Raw genomic sequence first — 27,709 nt, 5'->3', positions numbered from 1 at the left:
GTTTGACGGTTTGTAGCGGTTCTTGACTTGCTCGAAATCATTTTTCGTTTATACGCGATATACGTTGCCAAAAGCCTCCGTAGCCGAGTGGTCAAGAGTGGGATTGCAGTAGTACTTTGGGCCTCCGTGGCCGAGTGGTCAGGAGCGGGAGTGCAGTAGCACACGCTCTTTGAGTAGACCGGGGTTCAAACCCCTGATTGCTCAATACAGTCAATCTGCCAACCCGCACTGGACCAGCGTGGCAGATTATGGCCCATTTCCCCCCCAACATGAATTGTTGAGGAAGCTTTCATCCTGCAGTGGACTGATAATGGCTGCAGTTTTACATCGCCAATCATAATCACTTAAGCAAAGACGGCATATCAGTTGTAAGCAAATCACAATTCTGCAGCTGATTTTTCATTGATTTCGACTCTCACCATTCCTTAAAAGCTCTATTGCTATTGCCGCTCACTAACATCTCTTCTACGTGACAGCTTTCGTTGTGGAAATCTTTGCTTCTTTAGTCACAGCTGTATACATATAAATAGAGACAACGGGAAAATTAACCATTACTCTTAATTTCAGTGCGGTAAGCAAACAAGCGTAGAAGGTACATTTGTTCAATCTGTAATATATCCTATATACCACAAGCGACTAATTTTTTTGTCTGATGTCATTATATTATTGTAGGAGATGTTTCTATAATTGGAAACTGGAACTCTTTTAGGGGGTTAACAAAAAGATTTTAAAATGTTTCCAGAGTTTCCGAAGATAAGCTAAAAATGTCTCAGATTTAACAGACTGAATTGGCAAATCAGAATTTATATCAATATATATATTATGGCAATTTGATATATTTTTTTTTCTTTTTGAGATTTTGCTTTGTATTAATAAATTATTTATAAGCAAATTAGTCATGGTGGATCTACCTTTTAATTCTATAGCGAATTTGATTATTTCCAATTAAAAAATTGCTTAGTTAGGAAGATTCACCTTTTCAAACGTTTTAAGACTCAGGATGAAATTGAACTCGTTTGAACACAATTATTTATTTGAGCATTTTGCATTTAATATTCGTATTAAAAAAGTACAGTATTTAAAAAAAAGGATATTAAAAATAAAAAAAGATATGAAAAACATGGATCGTTATGAATTTACCGTGTAGTAAATTTTTAGTAGAACATCTTATGTCTGGGAAATTGAGAGATTATATTCTGCAACTGTGGTCATTTTTTTAAAAAATTAATTACTGTGATTGAATTCACAATTTTTTGTAGATAGCACGCATGAGCACATTAAAACACTACATGACGAGTGCAGTATATACAGTACTTTTGAATAAACAGCGTTTTCTCGGTGGTTTGAAAAGAAGCCTTGCAAGGTGGAGTTGCGACAAGTGGCGAAACTACCATACTGCCAGGTCTGTCACTGCCGAACAGTCGGGACCTGACAGTTAAGGAAGATTTATGACATTGGGTTTTACCTGCAAACTTCGAGTTTACAGCCATTTCCGTTGTTATGCTTCTGGGATACAATACTGGGATACAATACCGAGTCTGGGTGCGAGGTTAGCCTGTGCAGACATTGCTCCTTAAAGCTCTTCAAACAGAGAAGTTTTTCCTGATTTATTTTCTGCTTTATTAGTTTAAATTGTCATATTAACTTATTTTCTAGAGTAGCTTTATATTCCTAGTTACGATACTTAGTTTAAAGTTTAACTTAGACAGAGATTTCGTAGATATTACTTAGTATCGGTAACGGTATCAAATTCACGTGTCACAAATTGAACGAGAGGTCTTTTAACCAAATTTAGTCGATTTATTAACCAATTGTTATATCAAATTATCTTCTATAAGTAGATTATAGACCTAGGCAGGATCCTTAGTTTAGTCTAAATTGAGATAGCGAGATTTCGAAGCTAATCAATACTTACGAGTCCGTAGAAATACCGTTCGTGAATTCCCGCCATTTTTACACGATAGCATAAGCTTAGTGTAGTATACTGCATAATATAATATTGTCAATTAATCAGTAAATCTATTAATCTTGATAAACTTTATTGTCAATTAAATTGTATTTTTAACTCTATAAATATATATAACGACTTAATCGTAACAAATAATTAATACATAACTATAGTGGTACACGTGATACGGAAGTTGTATAAAGGGAACACTAGATACCGAAAAAAAAAAAAAATATATATATATATATATATATATATAACATAACTGTTTTGGGATATAACTTAAGGATTTAATTTTTGTTTTAAATTTTATTGAATTAAATTGGAATCATGACTCTGACCAGAGCAGCAAAGCAAAAGGCTCAAGCTAATGGGAGTGCTGTGGTTCAGGGGAGAACTGAGGGGGGCAGTTGCCCTCTGAATCACAGTCTATTAAAATGCACTGTTTGCTTGATGTTTGCGGAGCAGTCGGGTACGGGACATGATACTGCCAAGGGGGATGTCTTTGTGTGTGCACGATGTAAGGAGTGCAAGGAAATCAGGCGACAACTCAGCGTTGTTATGGGCCTTTATGAGACCTTGAAGGACAGGGTGGATGCCCTCGAAGGAAATAAATTGAGGGGCCCATCAAGCTCTCAGCTGCCCACATCAACGCCAGAGCTTGCACTTGGTCATCAGGCAACACAGGGGCAGCCCCCTAGGCAGAATGCGCTGGTCCCACAGGAACTAGTAGTTGTTGGTGACTCTATTGTCAGGGAAACGGGGAACATACTTTGTAAAAAGGATAGGTGGAATAGGACCAGGGTATGTCTGCCAGGGGCAAAGGTTGATGACGTTGTAGAGCGGATATCATCTTTTAAGGGCACAAAGGGTGATATAGTTGTACACGTTGGCACTAATGATATTAAGAGTAGGAGACCGGCGGAATTACTTAGCAAGTACAGGTCACTGTTGAAAAAAAGCCGTGAATTAGGGTTGAACTTGAAAGTGTCTGCAATTCTGCCCAGACACGATAGGAGGGAGTATATGATGAGAGCCTTGTCGATCAATTCGGCCCTGGAGGGATTGTGCAAGGCTCAAGGGGTAGACTTTTTTTCAGCCTGGACTGTACTTGTTAACAGGAGAGATTGCTTCTACAGGGATGGGATACACTTAAATAGAAAGGGTGCAAGAATTTTTGCTGATGCTGTCGAGGCAGTGTTAGGTGGGTCGGAAAACTGCTAGTTGGGGGGGATACAAGGACTAATAGATTAACAGTAGCCACTGGCAGAGGTTGAAGTGATTCTTGCACTGCTTCTATTCAAATGAGCAGAAGTCTGAAAAACAAGATGCAGGATATTTCAGAGACTGCTGGTAGTCATTGCGTTACAAGTAAACACATGGGTTGTGTTAGGGTAGCTAAGAATAGAAACAGGTGCATGTATACCTGCGTGTACACCAATGCTAGGAGTTTGGTAAATAAATTTGATGAATTTGAGGTATTGCTCAAAACATCAAAGGCAGATATTGTTGGGATATCAGAGACGTGGTGTCACACAGATATAAGTAATGCGGAACTGGAATTTGGGGAATACAATGTATATAGAAAGGATAGACAGGACAGGAGGGGAGGAGGGGTTATGCTATTAATTAAGAAACACATAAAGTCAAAGGAAGTGAAGCCAGTTGACATCGATGGACAGGGCAGTGTCGAGTCAGTTTGGTGTGACATAAGCATAGGGAAATCAAAATTGAGAGTAGGAGTGTGCTATAGGCCTAATGACTCTGATGAGTATAATAATATATTGTACAGGGAAATAGAGTGGGCCAGTAAATCAGAGAGTCTTATAATGGGGGATTTTAATTTCCCAGATATTGACTGGAATTTGTGGGTTGGTCACTCGCACACTAGCAAGGCTTTTGTGGATTTATTGGATGATTGTTTTCTACATCAGCATGTTCGTGAGGCAACAAGAGGGAGCAATACTCTTGATCTGATTATCAGTAGTGATTCTTCATGCATTAAGAACCTGCAGATAAATGAACCACTAGGTGGCAGTGATCACAGTGTGTTGAAGTGGGATTTACTCAAGGAGGTAACTACCATCAGAGGTAAAGGGAAGGGTTTTTGTTTTCGTAAAGGCGACTATGATGGTCTGAGACAGTATTTAAATTGTATACAGTGGGACGAACTGATGATGTTACCAACAGCAAACTCAAAATGGGAAGCATTCAAGGAACTAATATTGGTGGCTACCAGGCTTTACATACCAACTAAGAAATATTGTTCAAGGTTTAGGCCTAAATGGTTGTCAGATGGACTAATGAGACATGTGGCAGAGAAGAAAAATGCATGGGATACATACAAATTAATGGGTGACATGGAAGCCTATGATAGATATAAGTTGGTCTGTAACCAAGTCACAAAGGAGATTAGGCAGGCAAAGGCAGACTACGAAAAATCCTTGGCAAAGGATGCAAAGAAAAACAGAAAGGAGTTCTTTACATACTTGAACTCGAGAAGGAAAGGGATGAATCAGATTGGTCCACTGGATATTGATGGTTCAACAGTTGAGGATCCTGCTCAGGTGGCTAACAATCTAAACGAGTATTTTGCATCTACATTCACGCATGAGGAGTTATTCAGGAAGGAGAATGATGTAGGTAAAGTAAACATTGGCAGTGAGCTGGATGATTTTGTAATAACTGAGAGGAAAGTGGAGGAGAGATTGTTGAGGATAAACATAAAAAAGGCACCTGGGGTGGATGGGATCTATCCAGTTATATTAAAGGAGGCAGCAAAGGAAGTATGCAAACCCCTAGCCATAATTATGAGAGCTTCTTTGGACTCAGGGGAGGTACCCATAGACTGGAGAAGTGCAAATGTAACCCCAATTCACAAAGGAGGATCAAAGGCTGACACAAGTAATTATAGACCTGTTAGTTTAACTTCTGTTCCAGGTAAATTAATGGAGGCACTGGTTAAAGAAGCACTGCAGGATCATCTAGACAAGAATTCAGTTATAGCTCAGACGCAGCATGGTTTTGTTAAGGGCAGGTCTTGCCTGACCAATTTGATTGGATACTATGATGTAGTCACAAAAGAACTGGATGCAGGGAATAACTTTGATATCATATATTTGGATCTTAGAAAGGCTTTTGATACTGTTGCACATGGAAGACTGCTGCACAAATTGGAGCAGTGTGGCATTGGAGGCAAATTGCTGCTATGGATAAGGGGATGGTTGAGTGGCAGAAGACAGAGAGTGGTAATCAATGGACACTGCTCAACGTGGACTAATGTTATTAGTGGAGTTCCTCAAGGTTCAGTGTTGGGTCCATTGTTGTTTTCGGTGTTTATGAATGATATTGACGATGGGATATCAAGTTTAATGTCTAAGTTTGCAGATGATACAAAGGTTGGCAGGGTCGTTAAGGACACTACTGACGCTATGCAGCTGCAAAAGGATCTGGAAAGGTTGAACAGATGGGCTGAGAGGTGGCAAATGAAGTTTAACATTGACAAATGTAAAGTACTACATATGGGTAACAGTAACCCCAGAGCAATGTATCAACTCTGCGGTACTACACTGACAGTGGTGGAGAATGAAAAGGACCTGGGGGTAATTGTGCAGGCAGATATGAAGTTCTCTGAGCAGTGCAGACGAGCTGCAAGAGTAGCTCATGGTGTCTTGTCAATGATATACAGGAATTTTTCTAGCAGGGATAAGGAGGTGATTATTCCCTTGTATAAGGCAATGGTTAGGCCACATCTTGAGTACTGTATACAGGTCTGGAGGCCTCATTTCAAGAAGGATGTAGAGCTGCTGGAACGGGTACAGAGAAGGGCAACAAGATTAGTAAATGGAACAAAGGGTTGCTCTTACGAAGAAAGGCTTAAGTTTTGCAAATTACAGAGTCTGGAGACTAGGCACCGGCGAGGTGATCTGATAGAGGTGTATAAGGCTTTGAATGGTTTGAGCATGCTCAATGCCAATGGGATTCTTCATCTTTCTCAGAATAATCACCTCAGAGGGCATAAATTCAAATTGAGGAAGGACGGATGTCGGATAGATGTGCGGAAATTTGCCTTTGGCCAGCGGGTGGTTGGTTTGTGGAACCGATTTCCATCACTTGTTGTTGAAGTTGATAGCCTAAACAAATTTAAAGCTCAACTGGACAGGTATTTCGAACGAACGGAGGGGTGAAATGGGAGAGGGTTGTTTTTTTTTTTTTTTTTTTGGCTGATGCTGAATAAGCTTGCTTTCTTGCATCATATGCCTCTACTAATGCTAATGCTAATGCTAATGCTAATACTGTAAAACTAATAGAGGAAAGGACAGTCAGAACATAAAATGCAAATATTTTCGAATCGTAATTCCTAAAAACAAGTTCATATTTATTAGCAGTTCAGCAAATATAATTTAGATGGTATTAGAACGCAAATATGCCAAAAATAAGAACATTTTATGAAAATGTTTATATTTAAAACAAAATTGAATAATATTAACAGTAGTATTATAATGGCTAAATAACGAAAGGAAACTGATGTTTTCTTCATGGACCAAAAAAAAGAAAAAAAGTTCGGTAAATTATATATATATACAGTATGTACTTTACCGTATGGATAGAAACCACTTAACATCCTTCCCCAACTATATTATAAGGAAAAATTCTCCATCACTTATATCTTCCCCGTCGCCAAAAAAAGTAGCAATCCATTTCTGCTTTAAACCTTACTAAACTCTCCGCTTCCGACGGACAATTTAGTAAATTTCAATGCTTTGTGTTACTCTGCAATGTTTTTTTTTTTTTTTTTGTGTGTGTATGTGTATCTCCTGGGTCTGCTGTCTTCCATCAGTGAAAATATACATTCCTCGCTCATTTTATGGATCTCCTTCATGTTCCTATATACCAATACTAGGTTCCCCTCCCTTAAGATGGCTGGTTGCCAAGCATTGTAGTCTGCACCTTCTAAGGCGTTCTTCATATGAACGTTGATAAGTACACCTTACCAATCCAGTTGCCTTTCTTTTAAACCCTTTATAGAAGGTCTCTGTCTTTCTCCAAGTGTGACCTCCACATCTGAACACAATATTCTAAATGCAGTCTCGCCATCGTCTTATATAACGGAACATAGTGTTTTGTGGAAGGCACCACCGGTGGTTTTCCACATCTGCGCCATGGTACTTTGTGAAGAATTACAGAATCTCTGTAAAAGCCAGAAAAAGTATAATGTCTGGTTTGTGTCAGAGTAGTGTTATGTTCTGTTGTTCTGTCTCTGGCTGCTTGGCCGCAGGGCCCCTAGGGGAACTCCACGTTGTCCGACATCACCACTGGGAGGTGAGCCAGGCTGGCCTCCACCAGGGTTAACGGGACGATGTCTTCCTTTTCCGAACTTCTGAAAGTCCAACAGATTATAGACAGGGCATCATGTGCCTTCCTAGCCACTTGTTTACCCAGCGCTGAAAATTTCACATGTGACTGAATCGTAACAGTAAATCTCTTCATTCCTGAAATATTTTTAACCATCTTCTCCCTAGCTTATAACTTCTGGATTTCCGTTCCCCTGGTGTAAAATCGTACTATTAGAAGCATTAAACTTCAATTGTCAGTTTTTAAGACCTTTTGGGCAACCGATCTAAGTCATTTTAAAGCAAAATGGCTTGGTTCTGGTCGTTTACCATCCTTCCTACTTTTTAATCATCGAAAAACTTTGGCAACACTCCTGCACTCTTCCATCAACATCATTAAGAAAGACGAGAAACAGCAATGCCCGCAGTGCCAATTCCTGAGGAATCAATAGCTATACTGGTCCACCTTGAGGAATATCTTTTTATGACTGTTCTCTGTCTCCTATCGTTTAACCAGGGCTTGATCCAATGAAGGATCTTACCAGAAATTGCAATTTGCTGATGTTATAATAGTAACCTTTCATGGGAAACCATATCAGAAGCTTTATTGAAGTCAAGATAAATAATGCCAATGTTGTTTCATGCATAAAAGTGATTTATGACTTCGTCATAATAATTATCTAGATTGCTCAAGTATGACTTCCTTTTCACGAATCCATGCTGCTATCTATTAAGGGTGCAAATATGATTTTGCTCCATGTCACTAACCTGCGTCATACCAAAGATTTCCCTAACCCACAGAATTAGCAGTTCCCCTACTCCGTTAGGGAGTCCACAATGATATTAGCAATAACTCTTGCGCTTCCTCTGTTCAAAATAATTCCAATTGTATGAAACAAATTTCTTCTGTTGACTAGGACAAGCTATGCTGGGAAAAATAAAATACAGAGTTTGGATTTATAACACAAATGATACAAAATAACACTTAATATATATATATATATATATATATATATATATATATATATATATACACACAAGTAATAGAAAAATAATACAAAATTGAACACAAATATTGTAAATGTGGGTAGTTTAAATAAATTTAAGGAGGAATTAAAGAAATGGGGATAACTACACGCAATTAATTCTTTTTCAAGAATTATGTTCCTTGAAGTAAGTACAGTACTTTATTTTCATCATTTTGTGACATTTCAATTTATTAAATACAGATCCATAAATCTGTTTTAAAATCTGGTCAGAAAATGTATGTAAATTACGCACAAAAGACGCCCAGTATTTATTATTTTCATATCCATTAAATTCCAGCAACATGAGGTCACTTGAGCGGTTAATTTGATTTTTGGACTGTGCAGTTTTCCATGGTATACTCAAAATGTCTTACAAACGAATTTTATGTGTTGTCATAATTTTGTTAGTAATTATTTTATTTTATTTTTAGGTTATAAAATTATTTATATTAGAGTTTAAAGTTGGAAAATATTTGGACAGAGATTGCAAGGAAGATAGTCTAGAAATATACGAAGGTAATTCCTCTTCTGCACGCCTTTTGCGAAGGAGTTGTAAATACAATATACCAAAACGAATAATGTCTTCTGGTAGCTCATTCCATCTTCGTTTCTATGGAGTAGCTGGTAGTAACGTCGGCTTTAGGATATACTTTGAACATGCAGACCCATTTGGTAAGTTTCATGTGGAGTTGTTTGGATACATGATTTTTTTTTTTTTTGTAATAGAGGCCTTTTTTTTGTTTAAATATGAAAACAGTTCGCATTTAGACCAACACACCCATTCGAGGATGAATCAAATGAAATAATTTTTTTGATGTAGCATACCTTCAACCCCAGAATTTGTTAATTTTTACTATTGTGTTGGTTGGGCTAGGTTGAATTGTTTAGAATTAGAATGGAGGAATTAAGGCTACGAGGTATCACTTTATTATCTTCGGAATTTGGTCAGTTGTCCTGTTTGCGATATGAGAATGCCTCTGATTAAAGACCTACGAGAAAAGAGGCAGGACCTCGGTTCACGGCTCGCATGATATTTTTAATCCAAAAATATTTCAGCACTTCATTTACTACATAGTGACTGGGCATCGATTCTGTATTGTGTGGACATCGTGCAAAGCAGAAAAACGGGTTGCACAATATATGCAATTTACACAGTCTCGATATACTGGCTCCTCATCTTAATTAAAAAAAAAAAAAACAGCTTGCACTTAAAACAAGGCAACTTCTCAACTAACAGACAGCATATTAGAACCTGCAACTTTGTCGGCATATTCTTAGACCAGGAAAAAAAAAAATCCTATATGGTTACCGAGAACAATCTCATCTATCCAGGTGTATTATGTCCATGAATTGCGGGTGTTCTCTGGTCGATTTTCCTATTTTGCTGGACGAAAAACCCGATTTACTGGGACAATCTCTCTTTTCCTGTTACAGACTAACTTTTCCACGGAGTTGTAAAAAAAAAGTTCCATAAAGAAGATAAGTTCCTCGTGTTATTGACGGGATTAAAATCCGACCATTTCCACCCGATATGTGGGACGATGATTTTCTGATTTTCGTTTCTCTGGGTAAAAGCAATCTTCAGTGCACTCCCAAGAAAAATACCGGGTCTGATCTTCAGTGCACTTCCAAGAAAAATACCGGCTCGGCCATTGCTAGCAAAAGTTACAAATGGAACACCGTACAGATTTTGTATCCAACATCTTCAGTAATATATTTGGACCAAAAGTCAAGCTTTAGATCCACTGCTCTGTATGGTTAACTTCGCTGATCGGCTGGTGCATCTAAAATTCAACTTTGCTTGCTTAGTTGCATTTTTGAATTACTGTATACAGTTTTAATAAACTAATTTATTTTACTCAACCCTCTAGTCGGAATGCTATCCATGGAGAAATCTTGCATAAATTGCATATGTAAGCAATTGTGTACTAGTTTATCATTTAAAATGGAAAAATAATAATAAATTATTGCTAGTACATACTCCGCTGCTATTAGCCTTCTTGCCTATATTATGAATTTCCGAACAAGCCTTTAAAAATTTAGAGCAATTCAAGTAAGAGCTCTGAATATTTTGAAGGTCTACGAAAGGTTCTCTAAAGGGACGGAGTGGTCATGAATATAACTACATGGAGGCCCATTTGGTGGGGTTTATTTTCGTCTTTTGCACAACGGCTCACAGAATCTTGGATACATCTTGCCTCCTTCCTGTGATAATTGTTGTTCACTACTCAACTAGCCATTTTTTTTCTCTTTCTAATTGCATGCTTTTTCAACGAGTATATTTGTTTGCAAGTTTCTGAAACACACTAATATGAAAATTGTACGAGGTATTTCTGCTTCTGGGACAATTATTCTGAAATGTTCTTTTCTTTCCCTACACTTTATGACATTTCTCCATTAAAGCCCCGTAAATCATGCACCCCTTAGAAGGGAAGCATGAATTCCTGGGTTTTAATGGAGAAATAGCCTAGTGTGCACGGTTCTGCTAGTATATAAGAGATACTAAGCAAGAATGAACCTACAAATTCAAACTTGTTTTGAACGAAAGCCATCATTGAACCTCAAAATTCTTTTATAGTTTTCTGTAACGAAGATTATATATGGTGTCATCATCAGACATAGTGTATAAGTCAAAACCTCAAGTGCGATGGCATCGATGATTGTGGAGATGGCACAGATGAAGAAGATTGCGGTGAGTTTTTTTTTCTCTTTCCATGTTTTGGCCTAGCTGTATTTCTCAAAGACTCTTTTTAAAGCAGATAACTGCAATTTCATCTTTTGGCAGAGTACAAAGTTCTTGAGAACGAGTCGTGTGGGGAACCAAAAATACCTCCCATTCTGGGTAACGAGAGAATAGTAGGAGGAAGAGATGCCATTCCCGGAAGTTGGCCATGGCAGGTATCGATTCGTCTTCTGGGAAAAGAACCTTTTGGTCACAACTGTGGTGGAAGTCTACTGAATCGAGAATGGATTTTGACAGCAGCACATTGCTTTAGGAAGTGAGTAATCATTTCAAGGAAACATTTTAAAAGAAATATTTAGGTACAGTTTCTAGTGGTGCCATCTAAATGGTAACCTAGCCTCGACGACAGGAAATTACTGAACGAAAATCTATTTTATTTCCTAAAAATATATACAAAACTTAAATTTTTCACACTTTCTAACTTCTCTCACTTTGTGAGTTAAACAACGCTAGGTTATCAGATATCGCATTGGTAAACTGCCTCATTTTTCACCTATAAAGTGATTTTTTTTTTTTTTTTTTTTTTTTGGTAGTTGTTGGCGCATAGGCTTCTGTGGCCATAATGCACCTCCCAAGGTTTTTGCAGTACTTTGATCCAAGCTCGAGGCGGGAATCAAACCCGCGACCTTTGGGTTGTCAGGGAGGTACTTTGCCCACCCAGCTAGCCCGGTCGGCTCTATAAAGTGATAACAATAGTCGAAATATCAGTCTGAGAACCACTACATTAGAAACGAATAGCCTTGTATTTCTCTCTAGGGGAAAAGCCACAATTCGGATATAAATTCCCATCAAACAGGGTTCCATAACCCTCCACCTGCCCCAACGAACATGTAATATGATAATTCATACGTAAAACAATGGCAAACTTCTATCTTTAACCGATTTAAAGACATAGACATTGAAGCCCTTTTAGGTCAATGGGTAAATTGTTCTAGGATTTAAAACAACAAATGCTTCCGACGAATTCATTGCTATGAACAATGTTATTTATCACACTTCTTGCTTGGGATAGATTATTTGTACTTTGAATCGAAGCGGTATATGATTGTGTAGGCGAAGCAGAACGCGTACACGATCATGTGTATTCTATTGCAACAAAAAGCACAGGAACTGCATTGAATGCTCTCGTATTAATGCGGTTACTGAACTCCATATTGTGTTCATGGATGATACAGTATTTTTTTTTTTAATTACTTATTTCTAAGACGAGGTATTAAAGGTTCAGTTAATTCCCCTAACCATTGCCGTCACCTGATAACTTCAGACTAATATTCATAATATTAATATTCAGTATCGTATTCATAATATTATACTGGGTAAACTAACCTTACTTTGGAGAGTCTATGGTCATGCAAATAACTCCGAAAATTATATAATTCCTACGTGTAGGATTTTTGAAGAAATATTGACAGTTTAGATATCTTCAATCTAAACTTGAACACCATCCCGACAAAGGGCGAATAATACATCAAACCAACGCCACAATAAATTCGAGACTTACTTCTCAACACTGTCAATGAATTCCTACGTTATTTAGCGTCGTATTGATAACATACGATTTGTAAATTACCAGTACGAATAACGGATATGTATATTAGTGATTTGAATATTAATTTTAATTTGTATAATAATTATTGGCGATTTGCAGTGGTTTGTATATTATCAATAATTGTTAAGGAATCATGAATACAGTGTTCGCAAATTTTTTAAATGCGCTACTTTTATTCTGTAATGCGCAGTTACATAAAAATTAAAATACTTTAAGTTGGCAAAATATTTTTTCTGACTTGCTTTATTTTAGCAAAAGATAACTTAATTTTTAAACTTTTTATGTAACTGCTCAAGATGGAATAAACGTAGTGCATTTATTAAAAAAATTCCAACACATTATTCGGTGTTTCCTTTGTAATTCAGTAACGCAATATTTCAGGTTGCATTTTCATTGAATAAACCAGCTTAAAGCATTCATTAGGCATCCTTCCATTTCAGGAAGGATGCCTGAAATGGAAGGATGCCTAATGTTAGTTATCGACAGAAAGATGTTTTTAAGTGGGTAGAAACACACTTCAATTTTTTGGATTTCAAAGTCTCGAGATCAGACATCTGTTTGTGGACTTGATCGATATATTTGTGAGTTTGGCAAGTTGAGAATAAATTAATGTAATGTCGTCCTTTATTTCGGAGGTGGCGCAAATCAGAAGATACGTACTTAAATGTATGGAAGGATACCTGTAGATCGGATGTAAGAAATTGTTCTTTCGTCCAAAGAATTTTTGACTGGGTGGAACTGCCATTTAATTTGGTAGAACTAGCGAATTTATGTAACTTTAGGAAAGTGCTGAAAGATACCCGGAAGTAATCTGGTGACAGGTTTTATTTTATTTTTTTGCTAAATAAGTCTGACTTCCATGCAAATTTTGCCTTTTACTAATACTGATTAAACAGACTAATGCGGTAATTGCCCAGTTCTTTCTGTGCAAATATGTACTGTCTATACACGTGTGTTCAATGGTAGTTTGCCTATTTACTGAAATAAAAAAAATTAAAAAAATAAAATAACTCGGTTTAAGCCCGTGACTGCTGAATACGCTGCTGTTTCTTGTATTCTGTCTATCTTATGAACTCCTCTGACCATTTGGTCGTCCCGGAGTATAAACAGAAAATTTATTTTATTTTATAATACATTGAGAGTTAATCCACTGGCATCGTATTGTTACTGTGCCAATGGATTAAGCCACTATACTAACACAAAGGTCCTTTTTTTTGCATATTTCCAAGTAATTTATTGATATAGATAATAACAACTTAACCATTTTACTCTTTGTAATTCTTTTTTCATGGTAATTTTAGGTTTTGTTAATTATTTTCCGTTTTATATAGTAACTTGGATCCTAGCCTATGGGAAATTGACATTGGAAAATACCACAAACTTCTTAGAGACTCTACACAGCAACGGTATATCAGAGACATATATTCACCCAGAATAGAGGACTGGAAAAGTATGAAATAAGTTTAACCGAGCTTAAATATGAAATAATTATCCACTGTTTATTTATCCACGAAATGCGAACCACACCCGGACAGCTATGTGCCAGAAGGGTGTGTTATTTACAATCTGTGTGCGAGGTACCACGTGTACATTGGATGATATGTAGAGTGCATGTAGGCTCGACCCAAGAAATTTAAATAGAAGTTCGCTTATGTACAAAAGGTTGAACTTATATCCATACTCTGAATTTATACAAGTTATCTTTGTGGACGCATAGTAGCTAATAATCAAATATTTTCAATGTAGTTGTTAAATATATAAATGTTAAATAGTTGTTTATATGTTAAATATCTTTAATATCACATATCTTGTAAGTTTAATTTCTCCCTCGTCAAGGGGATAGGAGAAATAAACTGTTTATTCTCCTCCTTGACGGCCAGGAGGAGTGAACATTGAGTATACAGAGATTCCAGAACTGCCCCAAAAAAGGATCACTGATAGCACGCACACACGCACACACACACACACACACACACACACACACACACACACACTTCCCTGTGGAATTACTTTCTTGACGTCGAATGTTATTTGGAAGTTGTTTTGGGAAACTAACAGTCTTAAAAGTATGAATGACTTCAAAGTTTGCAGTATGGTACCTGACAAACTGAAGTAGTGTTTGAGTATGGTGAAAAATGCTGGAAGGCATACTCTGTCATATACCGTTTCTATGTCCAGGAAGAAGATGATGATGATGTGAGATATGGCGTTAAAAACGTCGGTCCGTATAAGGGTTAAGAGCCTGTTGTACTCTGAAGAGGGTCTCTAGAAGGTTGGTAGTTATTATTATTATATCTTTTATTGTAAACTTTTATTATCTAATCTTTTATTGTAAACAAATTCTCTTGATAAAATAAAATTGTATTGTATTGTATTGTATTATTATTGTTGCTCTTATATTATTTCTCCCTGATTGCGGGTTTCCACTCAGTGACGGGTACGGCTACCAGTTGAGCAGCTCTCTGACTATCGTACAGATGTTCAGGATTGCGACTTTCTGAAGTTCCTTGTAGGTGTTCTCTGGGTGACCTATTGCCGCTAGGCTGCTGTGTAGGGTCTTTGGCACCATAACGTTGGTTGATACGATGATCGGGATGGTCGTTACTTCTTGCATATGCCACATATCCTTGACCTCATGTCTCAGGTTCGTGTACTTCCTAATTTTTTCCTCATGGGTTTTCTGGAGGTTGCCTGTGTTGGACACCGCTATGCCAATCAGATATGTAGCCTTTTCCTTCTTGGCCGCCGACAGGGCTAGCCGAGTGGGTAAAGTACCTGCCCGGCAACCCAAAGGTCGCGGGTTCGATTCCCGCCTCGGGCTTGGATCAAAGTACTGCAAAAACCTTGGGAGGTGCAATATGGCCACAGAAGCCGATGAGCCAACAACTACCAAATCAAAATCAATCAAATCACCTTCTTGGCTACAAGGGTTATGTCCGGTCTGTTGTGCGGATGGTCGTATCCATTATTATGGCGCGGTACCAGTACAGCTTGTGGGTTGGGGTCTGTAGTACTGCCTGGGGTTCGTACTTGTAGTATGGTACACTTTCTTTGATCAACTGGTATTTCCTCGCTAGCTTCTGATGTATTATCTTGTCTACGTAGTCGTATCTATGAGTGTACTCAGTCTGAGTGATCACCTTGAACCCCGCGGTGACGTGTTGGATCGTTTCTGAGGCCAGGTGGCATCGTCGACGTGTGCCATCGAACACTCCGGGCTCCTTGGCGATGTATTTTCTATAGTTCCTGGTGTTGATTACCTGGTCTTGGATGGCTAGCATGAATCCTTCAGTCTTGGGGAAGAGCTTCCCGCTCGTGAGCCATGCATTGGAAGCAGTGTTATCGATGTGATCTTGATGGAGGTCATTGTAGTGTCTTCTTTGCCCATCTTTCATCTTTCTAGCTTTGTTTCTTGTGCCATCTGGCGGGAAGGGGCTCCTCGCTTAGGTTGAGTGGGGTGTACCACTTATCTATCTTCCTTATGGCCTGGTGGAGTGGTGCTGTGTTGTTCTCGAAGTAATCCTTCAGGTTAACTATCGCTGTGTTATGTTGCTCGATCAAGTCTATCAAGCCCCATCCTCCCCCTTTCCGAACTATTGTTAGTCTATCCACTGCTGACTTCGGGTTGTGTTTGGCGGCTCTTGGTCATCATTGTCCTTGTCTTTCGCATGATATCCTCTAGCTCGGTGTTAGTCCAATCTGTGATCCCAAAGGAGTATGTTAGTACTGGAGCTGCATAGGTGTTTATGGTTTTAACTGTGTTCCCTCCGTTCAATTTTGCTTTCGGCAGTCTTCTGAGTCTTTGATGATATTTTTCGGCCAGGCACTTCTTGATTTCCTTGTGCTACAACTGCTGAACCTGCATCATCCCTAGGTATTTTTGGTCTCATAGTTTCCATCTCTTTACTATTATTGCCCTTATATTATTTCTTCCTGATTAGGGATTCCACGTAGTGACTGATATTGCTACCAGATAAATAATAATAATAATAATTATTATTATTATTATTAGCCATATGGTGCAAGGAAGCCTGGGGCTTATGCTGCACCAGCCCAAAAAAATTTCCGAGTTACCCTGAGAGAGAAGAGGAATCACCAAGAAAGAGAAGAATGATGATATTCAGATCATGACCGTGGGTGTGCCAAGGGTCGTGATTATGTGGGTGTGCCAAGCGATACTCACCAGATGTGAGTTGTTGACCATTTGTGGATGATTGTATGTAGACACTAAGATCTGTGACCAAAGCGGTTTCTGGGCTATTGTTGGCTGAATCACTTTTTCAAAAATTTTGAATAGTGAACAGCTGATGGAAATTGGTCGCAGATGACATGATAGGATCTTCAAATTGTTGGGACTATTCGAGTTTGTAGTATTTCTTTGAAGATATGCAGAAGGAGGTCTGCTGTATACGTACTGCATATTTTAATTGGTAAAAGCCGGAATTTATCCGATTCGTATTTGGTAATCGTTATTTTCTAGTCTGTTCATAATTATTGGTAATTTGTTTACGACTACGTATTGAGCATTGAAATCTGTTGGAATTGTGATATATTCTTTGTTATTATTGGTATTTGAATGTATAAAGAGAAATTTTATATTTTGTCAATGACTGGTTAAGCCTAATTGTTCACGAACTGTTGCAGTTCAGCTTGTTATAAGTTAGCAAGTCTAGCCATACTTTTATGTATTTTAAATTATGTTACACATTACGTAAATTCTACTGAAAGTTACATAGTTTACTCTGCTTCCCTCTCAATGCGCAAGCTGTTTTAAATCTCGATTAATTGTTTTTCATTCCCTGAAGTTTAATATGACAATATGTTACTATTTGAGTTAAGATAAGCTTAATCTGGTTACACGTAAGAGAACAATACACTTATCATCTACTAGCTAAGTTGCAGCTGTGACATTCACCATGAGAGGTAAGCCGGTTCAAGAAGAAAAACAGTTCCAGGCAGGCAATAAAAACCAGATCCTGCATATCCGGTGTCTTCCTAGACATGATTTCTTACTAAATCTGACTTCAGAGTTAATTTCTGTTCTCATTAGTGATCAGTTCATAATAACTTTCCCCCAAAAGCCTTCCGGACTCCTTCAAGTGTTGAGTCAATCCACAGGGCTATTAGTATATGATTCCTTCTATCGTGCCTGAGCAGAATTGAAAGCTTATATACATTCTGACATAACTCGCGGCATTTTTTCATCATGGTCCGTAATTTATCTAAAAACCCTCAGTTCGTTAATGATAGTTTAGATCTCTTCCCTTTAAAATATGACAATCTTTTGGTAACGTTATCAATTGCTGTTCCCGGCAGACACACTTGGTTCTAGTTGACCTACCTTTATTACAAAAAATCTTACACTTTTTTTTTCTGACAACCAACAGAACCTCCAAATAAAATGAAATCCTCTTGAACTAGAGCACTATACACTTGACTATTCTGTTCTGAGGCTAGAATCGTAGTTACATCACCTGGCAAGTCATTAGATACTTGTCAAGAAGTGGGGGCTCGCCAGTTCCTGGCGAGTACCCTATACATTCAAAAATCTCAGGCACAGCCAGGACAGCTGTTTTGAAACTACTGGCTTCTCACCAGCTGGTGAGTGAGCTCTATTAGAAAATGTTTCTGAGCTGGGAATAATGCATTGTATCTCATACGCATGTGGATAACTTTATTTAGTGGACCGACACATTATATGAATTAAAAGGATGATGCCGTCGAAGTGAAACCACATAATTTTGGTAATGGAAGCTGTAATGGGCTTTACTCGTTATGACTGCTCGCATCAATATTGTTGTATATTTTTGTGAATTAATGATCTGATAAAAATATAGAGGCTATTCTCACAATCCTTCTTGAGTACATTCAGGTGTATTCGTTTTGGAACGTTCTCATCACTCATGAAATACAGCACGCTGACACTTCTTCATAGAAGATACAGAAATTCATGTGAATGCTTTTATATTTGTACCTGATTGTTTTCATAATACTTTAGAGTTCTGTCTCTTGGCTGGAGAGGAAACAACACGATATTGCTTTGATCAGACTTAACGCTCCGGTAATCCTAATGGATCATGTGTCTCCTGTGTGCTTACCACATTCCAACAAAACACTTCCGCCAGGAAAATGCCATGTAACGGGATGGGGTGCGACTTATGGTAAGTATTCTACAATTTACGGGTCATTTATTATTAACACTTCTCGATACGGCGCTGTAATAACGAATAAATTAATATGATTTTCCAACTCATTACACTTTATATTTCATTATGAAATTTTTATTTATCTATTAATTAGTATTTATTACAAAGTTCGGTAAACAGTGGTACCTGTTGAGGCACAGAAAATATTGTATAACAGATTATATTGTACAGTATGTGTCTTCAATCACTATTATACATTTTTTGTAAGCTTGCTTTCCAACTCATAAGTTGTCCTGATTTAAAGCCCCCCCCTTTTTTTTTTTTTTTTTTTGAAACACTAGTGAGGTGACGTGTATCCAGTCCATGGGTACACGTTCATAGCGAAACACTCGGGTCACATGGCCTCTGTTACTGTACTGTCTTTAAAAATCTACTGGACGAGGTTTTGGCAAATTTCTTCTCGGCGACTCTTTAATTTTCCTTGTCAACAGATATGGTGGTCATCATCTGCATATTTTCTTGTATGCTCCTAATGAACACTTACTAGATGGGTTCATCCAGAAGTTCTTAATTTCGTTCCATGTGGACTGACCTTGGACTTCAGCCTCTAGTCTCAACAGAAATGTCACTTACATCATCTTTGAAACGGTCAGTAGTTACTTCTTTGTTACTTCTTTATTTGATGATTATTTACAACCAAGAGCGAAAGTACAAATTCTACACCACCCATGAAATATGAAATCTTCACCACTGTTTCGCCACAAGTCACTTGATGCAAAAAAAAAAAAAAAAGTTGATCACCGACCGTTTTCTAAAACAGACATAATTTACATTCGCTTAGTTCAAAAAACTATTGGTCTAAGAATGCACTATAGTCAGAACCACGAATTATGTGGGTGAAAGGTATACGGAATGAGAGAGAAAAGGTCAGCTAACGAATGACCTTCAACCGCCTAAAGAATTTCTCTCTATTATAATTAGCTCTTTATTAATTAATAAGATATTTTTTATCAATTTAGTTTATAATTGTTATCGATTGTTGAACATTAAGTTTAATTAATCTGTACAACTGCAGCTCTGAATTTTTTAATATAGAACGGATATTAATAGCCAAATTATATTAAAATGAACTAAGAAATAAACATTAGGAAACAATAGATAAACATCTGAATTTTATAATACTCTGGTGTGACACTGTTAGATGGGTTCATGTATTGCAAAGAATAGCTAGGCAAATAGGATACACCCTGAATACTAAATGCTTCACGCATGCTCAGTATTTAATGTCATGGGCTAGTGAGTGAGTCATCAATGCCGAAAGACAGCTTCGTCATGGTGTAAACACAGACTTCGTTTATTTATGTAATCATACGGCTCTGTATTAGTCAGAAAAATTACAACAGCAAGCAGTACCTGAATAGTTCATTTTCCTCGCTCATATCTATCGATGCTTTCTAGTACATACGTTGACTGCAGTTTTAATGAATTGAAATGAAATTTGTTATTTCTTATATATCATTGAAATGAAATATGGTTGCAGAATACCATCAGAATCAATAATGTCAAATACCATTTGTTAGTTGTAAAAGCGCAATAGGGAAGACGATTTTTTAAAGTGAATGTATTAACTGATTACACCACGAGAGTAATCATTGCCTTCATCATCTACCCAGGTTCAAAACCTCATACAGACGTATAGAAACTCATGGAGACGTATCTCAATGATGACTTATGCTTCTGTTTTGTTACCTCTGTATAAGTAAACTCGCACGGGTATAGATGTATTATATTGTACCTTTATCCTGTTCTTTAAATAGGGGCAATCCTAAACTTCATTTTAATTAAATAATAAATAAAATTAATAATAGTCGGTCCTGTTCTTCTATGTTGTAGTTATTTTATTCTGTTTGCAATGGAAACAAAATGTCATTTGCCAGGAAGTAGGCTCTTTGAGGCGTGATATATCCGATGATAATAGTTTTCTTCAGTTGTATTGAGTTGTTTCCGGTGGAGCAAGTGAGAAAACCAGAACATGAAGAAATCAATGTCGAATTCGGGTCATTGATCTGTTCTTATCAGATAAATACAAAGGAGGAAGCCACAGTTATCGAAGGACGACTTAGTTTTTTCTTTACCAAGCTCATTTCACCGTAGCGGCTCTGATGTAACATTCAACTACGTCATCTTACTGGCCAAGGTGTTCCAAAGGAAGGTTACTTCAAGTATAATATAAGTTCAGAGACCCGCTTCAATAACTTGACATTCATTAATTTTTAACAATCAAATATTGGCGAACAAAACAAATTCGTTTAAGTTTGTTTTTCATATTTTAATTATGTAATTCATATTTATTATAAAACCATGTTTCATAAATTCAGTAAGAATTAATAGTGTAACAATAAATCAATAATTGAAGTTTAAAATTAAATAAATTCATATTTATTGGAAAATCTTCGTAGCCCTTCAGCACCACCGGGAAGAAACTGGTAAAAGCAATTTTACAAGTAAATTTTACCAATAAAGTGGAGTCGCTAAATTAAGGTGCACAATTTGCCTTATAATTAATACTAGAAAGTGTTTACCAGCGACACATGTAATTACTCTACCAGTGAATGCGTGTTATAATAATAAATAGCTTTGGAAATATTTGAGTTCACTTTTCAGATACCGGATATGACTTCGTATTGAAACAAGCAGCCGTTCCTATTGTCAGCAATGATCAATGCGATGAATGGTTTCCTCAATATCAAATTGGAGATAATATGCTGTGTGCTGGATATAAAGCTGGAGGACATGATTCTTGTTCGGTGAGTAGTAATATTTATCGTAGAAACAAATGCAACAAATGCATGTAAAAAAAATAATTAAATTAAGATACGAATAGGTTATTATCATTTGGCTTTAGTACGAGAATTCGTTTGAAAGTGTCACAAGTCTGTTTAATCAATTTAATTACATGATATACTCTACTTCTCTTTTCACAAAACCCCTGACGAGAATGCTTATCTGGTCATCAGTTCATAATACATTACCAGTAGACGACATGCATTTTTCCCCCCTAACTGATTGGAATTGTATTACAATACAAGTTACATCACAGAACTACAGTAAGGCAAGCGGTTATCAAAACTGTAACCTTAGCTGTTATCAAAGGAAGTCTAAATATACATATCGAAATTCGAGTGCCCACAAATCAATTCTGAGAAAATGCTGTGTATACTCAAGAATGCCAAATTATTTTCTGGTGAACTGACTAGTAATTCTCTGCAACCATTTCAACTGAGTGCACCCCCTGAGATTCTATGTGCTTCTTGACCAAAAGCATGATCTCAACACCTGCAGTCTGTCTTTTCTGTACACGATATTCAAATATTGAAATTCTGCTGTTCAAATATTCACCATATTCAAATTCTGCTGCCCCATCTAATTCTGAGTGGCAATCAGTGAACTGATTAACAAGGCTTTCATCATATACTCCCTTCTGTTATGACTAATCAAAGTTCCAAACGCTTCCAAATTCTTAGTCTTCTCAACAGTGCCTATATTAAATTTCTCAGATTGCCTATACTTAATATCATTAGTACCAATCTGTACAACAATATCTTCTTTTCGTGTCTTTAAAAAATAAATTTATCAGTTACCACCCCATAAAAGATAAATACATCACTAACTTTTGTCTCTGGTCCTATTAACCGAGAGCTCTGAACTTTCTTTCTGCTCTGATTGTGGCAATCGCAGGAAATGAATTTTTTTATATTCAATTTATTCGACATTTTGCGGTTTACATATACAGTACACGTAACTTGTAGTCTCATTGTTCGATACTAGATGGCAGCACAATTCACAATTGTGTTTAAACAATATACGTAGTGTATTTTTCTGCAATATACAGACCTATTTTTGTCTTCTTTTGTTTGTTTCTTCTTAATAGATTTTTTATAATATAAAAAATAAAATATTATTATAAAAATTAAATATAAAATTATATAATGTAAAATGAAATTTAAAAAATAAATCACACACCGAAATCTTTATGGCACTAGCAATGCAATCTTCAGACGTGTCCACCCCAGTGTTAATAATTTTTTATATCTGAATGAAGAAAAGATTTAAAAATAAAATAAAATAAAACTTTACAAGGTGTATACTTTTGTCTCACTCACCCACAATAACCTTTGTGTTTAGTCCGAATCACATTCAATTTACATTACATGAGGAACTCTCAGGCTATTCTAGCAATTTTATTTTTGTTTCGATCAAGATGGAAACTATTCAAATTATAAACATTATATAAATGCATTCCATTTAGAACTCGTGTTTCCGTTTCACTCGAAGCAAATGCACACACACACACATAATTTAAGCAACTCAATGAGTTTTTTCTCATGCGCTGACAGTCTTGATCCCAGCAAGCATTGTGCAGTTCAGCAATAAGATTGTGACAAAAGGAACCTTTTAGGAGAAAGCAATGTATGCGTTGTGACTGTGGGAATCTGATATCCAGTGATTCTAAAGAGGCGTTTTCAACATGAATTCCAGAAAGATCCACCTATGGAACAGTCAGTGAGGCGATGGTTTAAGCAGTTTGAAGAAACCGGCAGTGTGCTGCACCAGAAAGAAGCAAGTAAGCCTAGTGGATATGCATATAACATTTCGGAAATTTAGGAAGTTTTTACCCGAAGTACTACAAAATCTAACCGCCGGGCAAGCGTGCAGCTGCAAATACTGCGAGTAACATTGCACATGATGGTTCACAAGAGATTGAAACTTTATGCTTACAAAGTCCAAATCGGTCCAGGAAATTGTCTTACGACAAACCATAACACGAGGAAATCGCTGTTCACATTCTCAACCGTATAAACGAAGATAAGCACTTTCTAGAAAATGTTGTTTTCAGTGATGAAGCTACATTCCACCCGTCTGGTAAAGTTGATCGACACAAGTGTCACATATGGAGTCTGAAAATCCGTACTCAGTTCGTGAACAGTATACCAAGGTAAACGTGTGGTGCACACTGTCCTTCAGCCAGATGACTGGGCCATTTTTTTTTCCCCACGAAAACCCTGTAAACTCCTCAAATTACTTAGATATGCTGCACCTCAGCTGGAAGATATGCAGCCACATGTGTTCTATCAGCAAGATGGGAATACCACCACACTAGAATTTCCATGTGGGCGTGCGCGATTTCCTCAATAAAAAATTTCCTAACCGATGGATCAGTCGGGATGATTTCATTCCATGACCTCCTCGTTCACACCTATGGATTTCTTTGCATGCAACTACGTGAAGGACAAGCTGTATGAAACAAAAAAATTAACAATGTCACAGAGTTAAAAGACCAGATTGAACAGGCAGTGACTTCCATTTCTCAAGAGATCCTTCTTCAAAACATTTGAAATAAAATCGGCTACCGTCTTGTCGTTATATGTGCTACCATGTGGAGGTTTCTGAAGTGCAGTTGTGTGATAAGAAGTTCTTTGAGTTACTTTGTTACGTCGTCAGTCTTAGGTTTCGCTGACCAACTTAAGAAATGGCAAAGAGTTCCTCAAAAAAATCGGTTTATCAGTTGTAAAAGACACGAAATCGTTTTGCTTTTGCACCAAATCAACTAAGGCTATGAGACGTCAGTGTATTGTCTATAAACTGCGCGTATGCTTTGGACAGTTTCTTGTTTTGTTGTTAAAATCAAGAAACAAAATTAATGGACAATGGTTTACTGCTACTATGAACATGTACTAATTTTTGTAAATATCAAAGAATTAGAATAATATTTTCCTGTTTGTACAAAAAAAGAAAACAATGAGTAATTTTACTTTTATATGATTCCTATCTTCTTTAAGATGATTATAATTCTAAATGTTTCAGGGCGATAGCGGAGGTCCGCTAGTCGTAGAGGAAAATTCCAGATGGTTTCTTGTCGGTGTAGTGTCGACAGGTGGCAGTATTTGCGCAGACAAGCAAGCTCCTGGAATCTACACATCCGTATCCCGATATGTTTACTGGATTTCGAAGTACATTAATGAGATTTGGTATTAGCATTTAACTGTTGGGCAGTGCAATAAATAAATAAATACAATGCCCTGTGATTTGAAACACAGCGCAAACTTGAATCATATCTTTAAATGAAACGTTTCTTCGCTGGTTATATCCATCAAGAAATAAATTATTCCAACACTTTATACATTGAAATAAATATTTTAATAAATGAGCATCACGTTACAAGCCTTCTCGAGGTCCTTGTTCATGCACAATGTATATGTATGTGTGTATGTATATTCGTGTCGTTGGGTGGCTCCCAGACTTTTGTCTATCTCCACCTGTGTACTTTGTAGGAAAAAAAGAAATCTCAATATATCGGCCTGAATGTGTAGGTGTATGTATGCTAGTGAAGTGTAGTGTGTTGTTATGTCAGGCCACTCTGCTACCAAGGAGCAGCCACCCCATGGGCAAATGCCACCTGGTGCCCGTCCCTAGCATGTAAAGCCCGGCCTGGGTTTATTAGTTCTCTCAGTGCAATCATGCACTGGTGGGTGCCAGCAAAAAAAAAATAATAATAAATAAAATAATAAAAAATACAAAAAATAAAATAAATAAAATAAAATAATAATAAAAAATACAAAAAAATAAAATAAATAAAATAATAATAAAAAATACAAAAAAATAAAATAAATAAAATAATAATAAAAAATACAAAAAATAAAATAAAATAAAATAAAATAATAATAAAAAATACAAAAAAATAAATTAAAAAAATAAAAAATAAAAAAGTAAATATAAATAATAAAATAAATAAATAATAAAATAAAGTAAAATAAAATAAATAAATAATAAAATAAAATAAATAAATAAAATAAAATTAATAAAATAAAGTAAAATAAATAAATTAATTAGTTTAGAAAATAATAATAATAAATGCCGCACTGGCTATCTTAGCCAGCGCTCGCAAAAAAAAATCTTTTTTTTTTTTTTGTCCCTCTTTTTCTTTTCTGCACTCATGCAAGTTAAAGAAAAAAAAAAAAAAAGTAGAAGTAAAGTACTTCTCTTCTTGACAAAAAACAGCTTTAGCAAATTCTTCCAGTGCCAAATAATAATTCAAATTAGACAAATAAATAACTTCATTTCCATTACGTAAATCAGTTAGCACAGACATCAACTGCTGTCTACACCCATCATACAGTGGACAGCCATATAAAACATGATGCCAGGTTTCCTCTGCTTTACACATCCAATAAGGATCTGGTTTTAACCCAAAATAATGTAATTTGTAGTTTAATTCACCGTGCCCTGTAAGTATACTCCGAGAAAACCATTTATTCTTCTTGTTATTAAAGAGAAACCTGACATCAGGTATATACAGTTTAGTAACAATACCTGTTGTACTTTGATTCCATCTAACTTGCCGCACATCCAATAACTTTTCCAATATGCGTTTCTTTTTTCTTTTTTTTGATATCAGTGTTGACATCTATGGTTATGTGACATCTATGACTATGATATAGTCATGGTTCTATAAAGCATATTTTGAATAAAGAAAGAATACTCTGTCGCGTTTAAGTTATTAAGTTATTTAATTCAATTAATTGACATTCACCATGGTCAGAAACTAAAAATGTACTAAATGTCTTCCAATTTATTCTTTTATAGTGAAATCTAGATTGTCCACTTGTTGGGTTATACGTATTGCTACAATTATCACCTACATTTAAGTGAAAAAGAATTGCTGTATGATCACTGTTTGTAATATTAATATCTACATACCAGTGACAAACCCTAGTTAATATTCTTGCCGCAGCAAGTGTTACGTCTATATTAGAAGCACCATACGTATTGTCAGAAATATATGGCTGGTTTATTATATTTAGCAAATTTAAGTTTTTCGCTAACACAAAATCTTCTACTATCCTTCCTCTAGAATCTACAGAACCACTAAACCAAAAATTTGATTTCGCATTGAAATCCATGGCAATGATGATATTACCACTGCCAAGTCTTCCCAGTGCAGTATATAAACAATTTAAGATATTATTCATATCCACAGAGTGTGCAAAATACACTGATATTATATAAAAGGCCAATAGCAGAGTTTCTACATGCATGCAAACTACAGGGTGTCCCAAAAATATTGGTACAAACGTTTAGGGGAGGAAGGTAACATCTAAAGGAATGTGAATCGCATAGGAACCCATAACCGGAAACGTCACGGGAAAGTAGTAGCAGAGGCACAAGAAGCAGAAATGACACAAGACAGTAATTAGTGGCAAACATTTATTTGACATAATATTAACAATGGAGTACGAGATGGATGCATTTCATGATGTTACAACAGATGCTCGAAGGTTCCACCATGAGACGCGATGCATGCGTCACACCGAAGCAGCATGGATTGGCGGACACGGTCGAACACAACTGGAGTTTCTTTGACGGTAGCAGCAGCACAGACGAGTCTCGCCACGAGATCCATTTCCGTCTCCACAGGCGATTCATACACGATAGATTTGAGGCCCCCCCCCCCAACAGAAAGAAATCAAGGCTCGATAAATCTAAACAATTTAAGATATTATTCATATCCACAGAGTGTGCAAAATACAGTGAGCCTGGCCCCCACGCCAATCCATCGATGTTCAAATGGTCACGAACACACCTTCCATAATGGGCAGGCGCCCCGTCATGTTGAAACCAAATGTTGCGTCTCATATTTGCTGGAACATCGTCAAGTAACCCTGGTAGAACTTGTTCAAGAAAGATCCGATATTTTTTGCGGAGTTCATGCGGGATGGTAACAGGTATGGGCCGACTAAGCAGTCACCGACCATACCTGCCCACACATTTATTGCGAAGCGATGTTGTGCCGCATGGGGGCGCACACCGTGTGGGTTGTCGTGAGCCCACACATGAGCATTGGGCTGATTAATAAGCCTTTCCGAGTGAAATAAGCCTCATCCGTGAACAAAACAGGCTGGAA

At 36.9% G+C, this 27,709-nt stretch overlaps 1 protein-coding gene across 1 annotated transcript in view; it reads left to right on the top strand.

The window, feature by feature from the left end:
• LOC150091263 (serine protease hepsin-like) overlaps positions 1-24,791 on the top strand; it is a 51,056-nt gene extending 26,265 nt beyond the window's left edge. The window contains exons 3-8 of the mRNA XM_090389848.1: positions 8,741-8,992; positions 10,932-11,001; positions 11,095-11,308; positions 18,602-18,762; positions 21,412-21,554; positions 24,613-24,791. Of these exons, the coding sequence (XP_090245974.1) occupies positions 8,741-8,992; positions 10,932-11,001; positions 11,095-11,308; positions 18,602-18,762; positions 21,412-21,554; positions 24,613-24,783 (1,011 nt within the window). The 3' untranslated portion in view covers positions 24,784-24,791. The remainder of the gene's footprint in view (positions 1-8,740; positions 8,993-10,931; positions 11,002-11,094; positions 11,309-18,601; positions 18,763-21,411; positions 21,555-24,612) is intronic.
• Positions 24,792-27,709: the final 2,918 nt, after the last annotated feature.

The sequence above is a fragment of the Mastigoproctus giganteus genome, chromosome 1 (assembly GCF_048544385.1).
Source record: "Mastigoproctus giganteus isolate SK-2022 chromosome 1, ASM4854438v1, whole genome shotgun sequence".
NCBI lineage: Eukaryota > Metazoa > Arthropoda > Arachnida > Uropygi > Thelyphonidae > Mastigoproctus > Mastigoproctus giganteus.
Note: the sequence above shows the minus strand (reverse complement) of the source record. Positions and strands in the feature narration are given on the sequence as shown.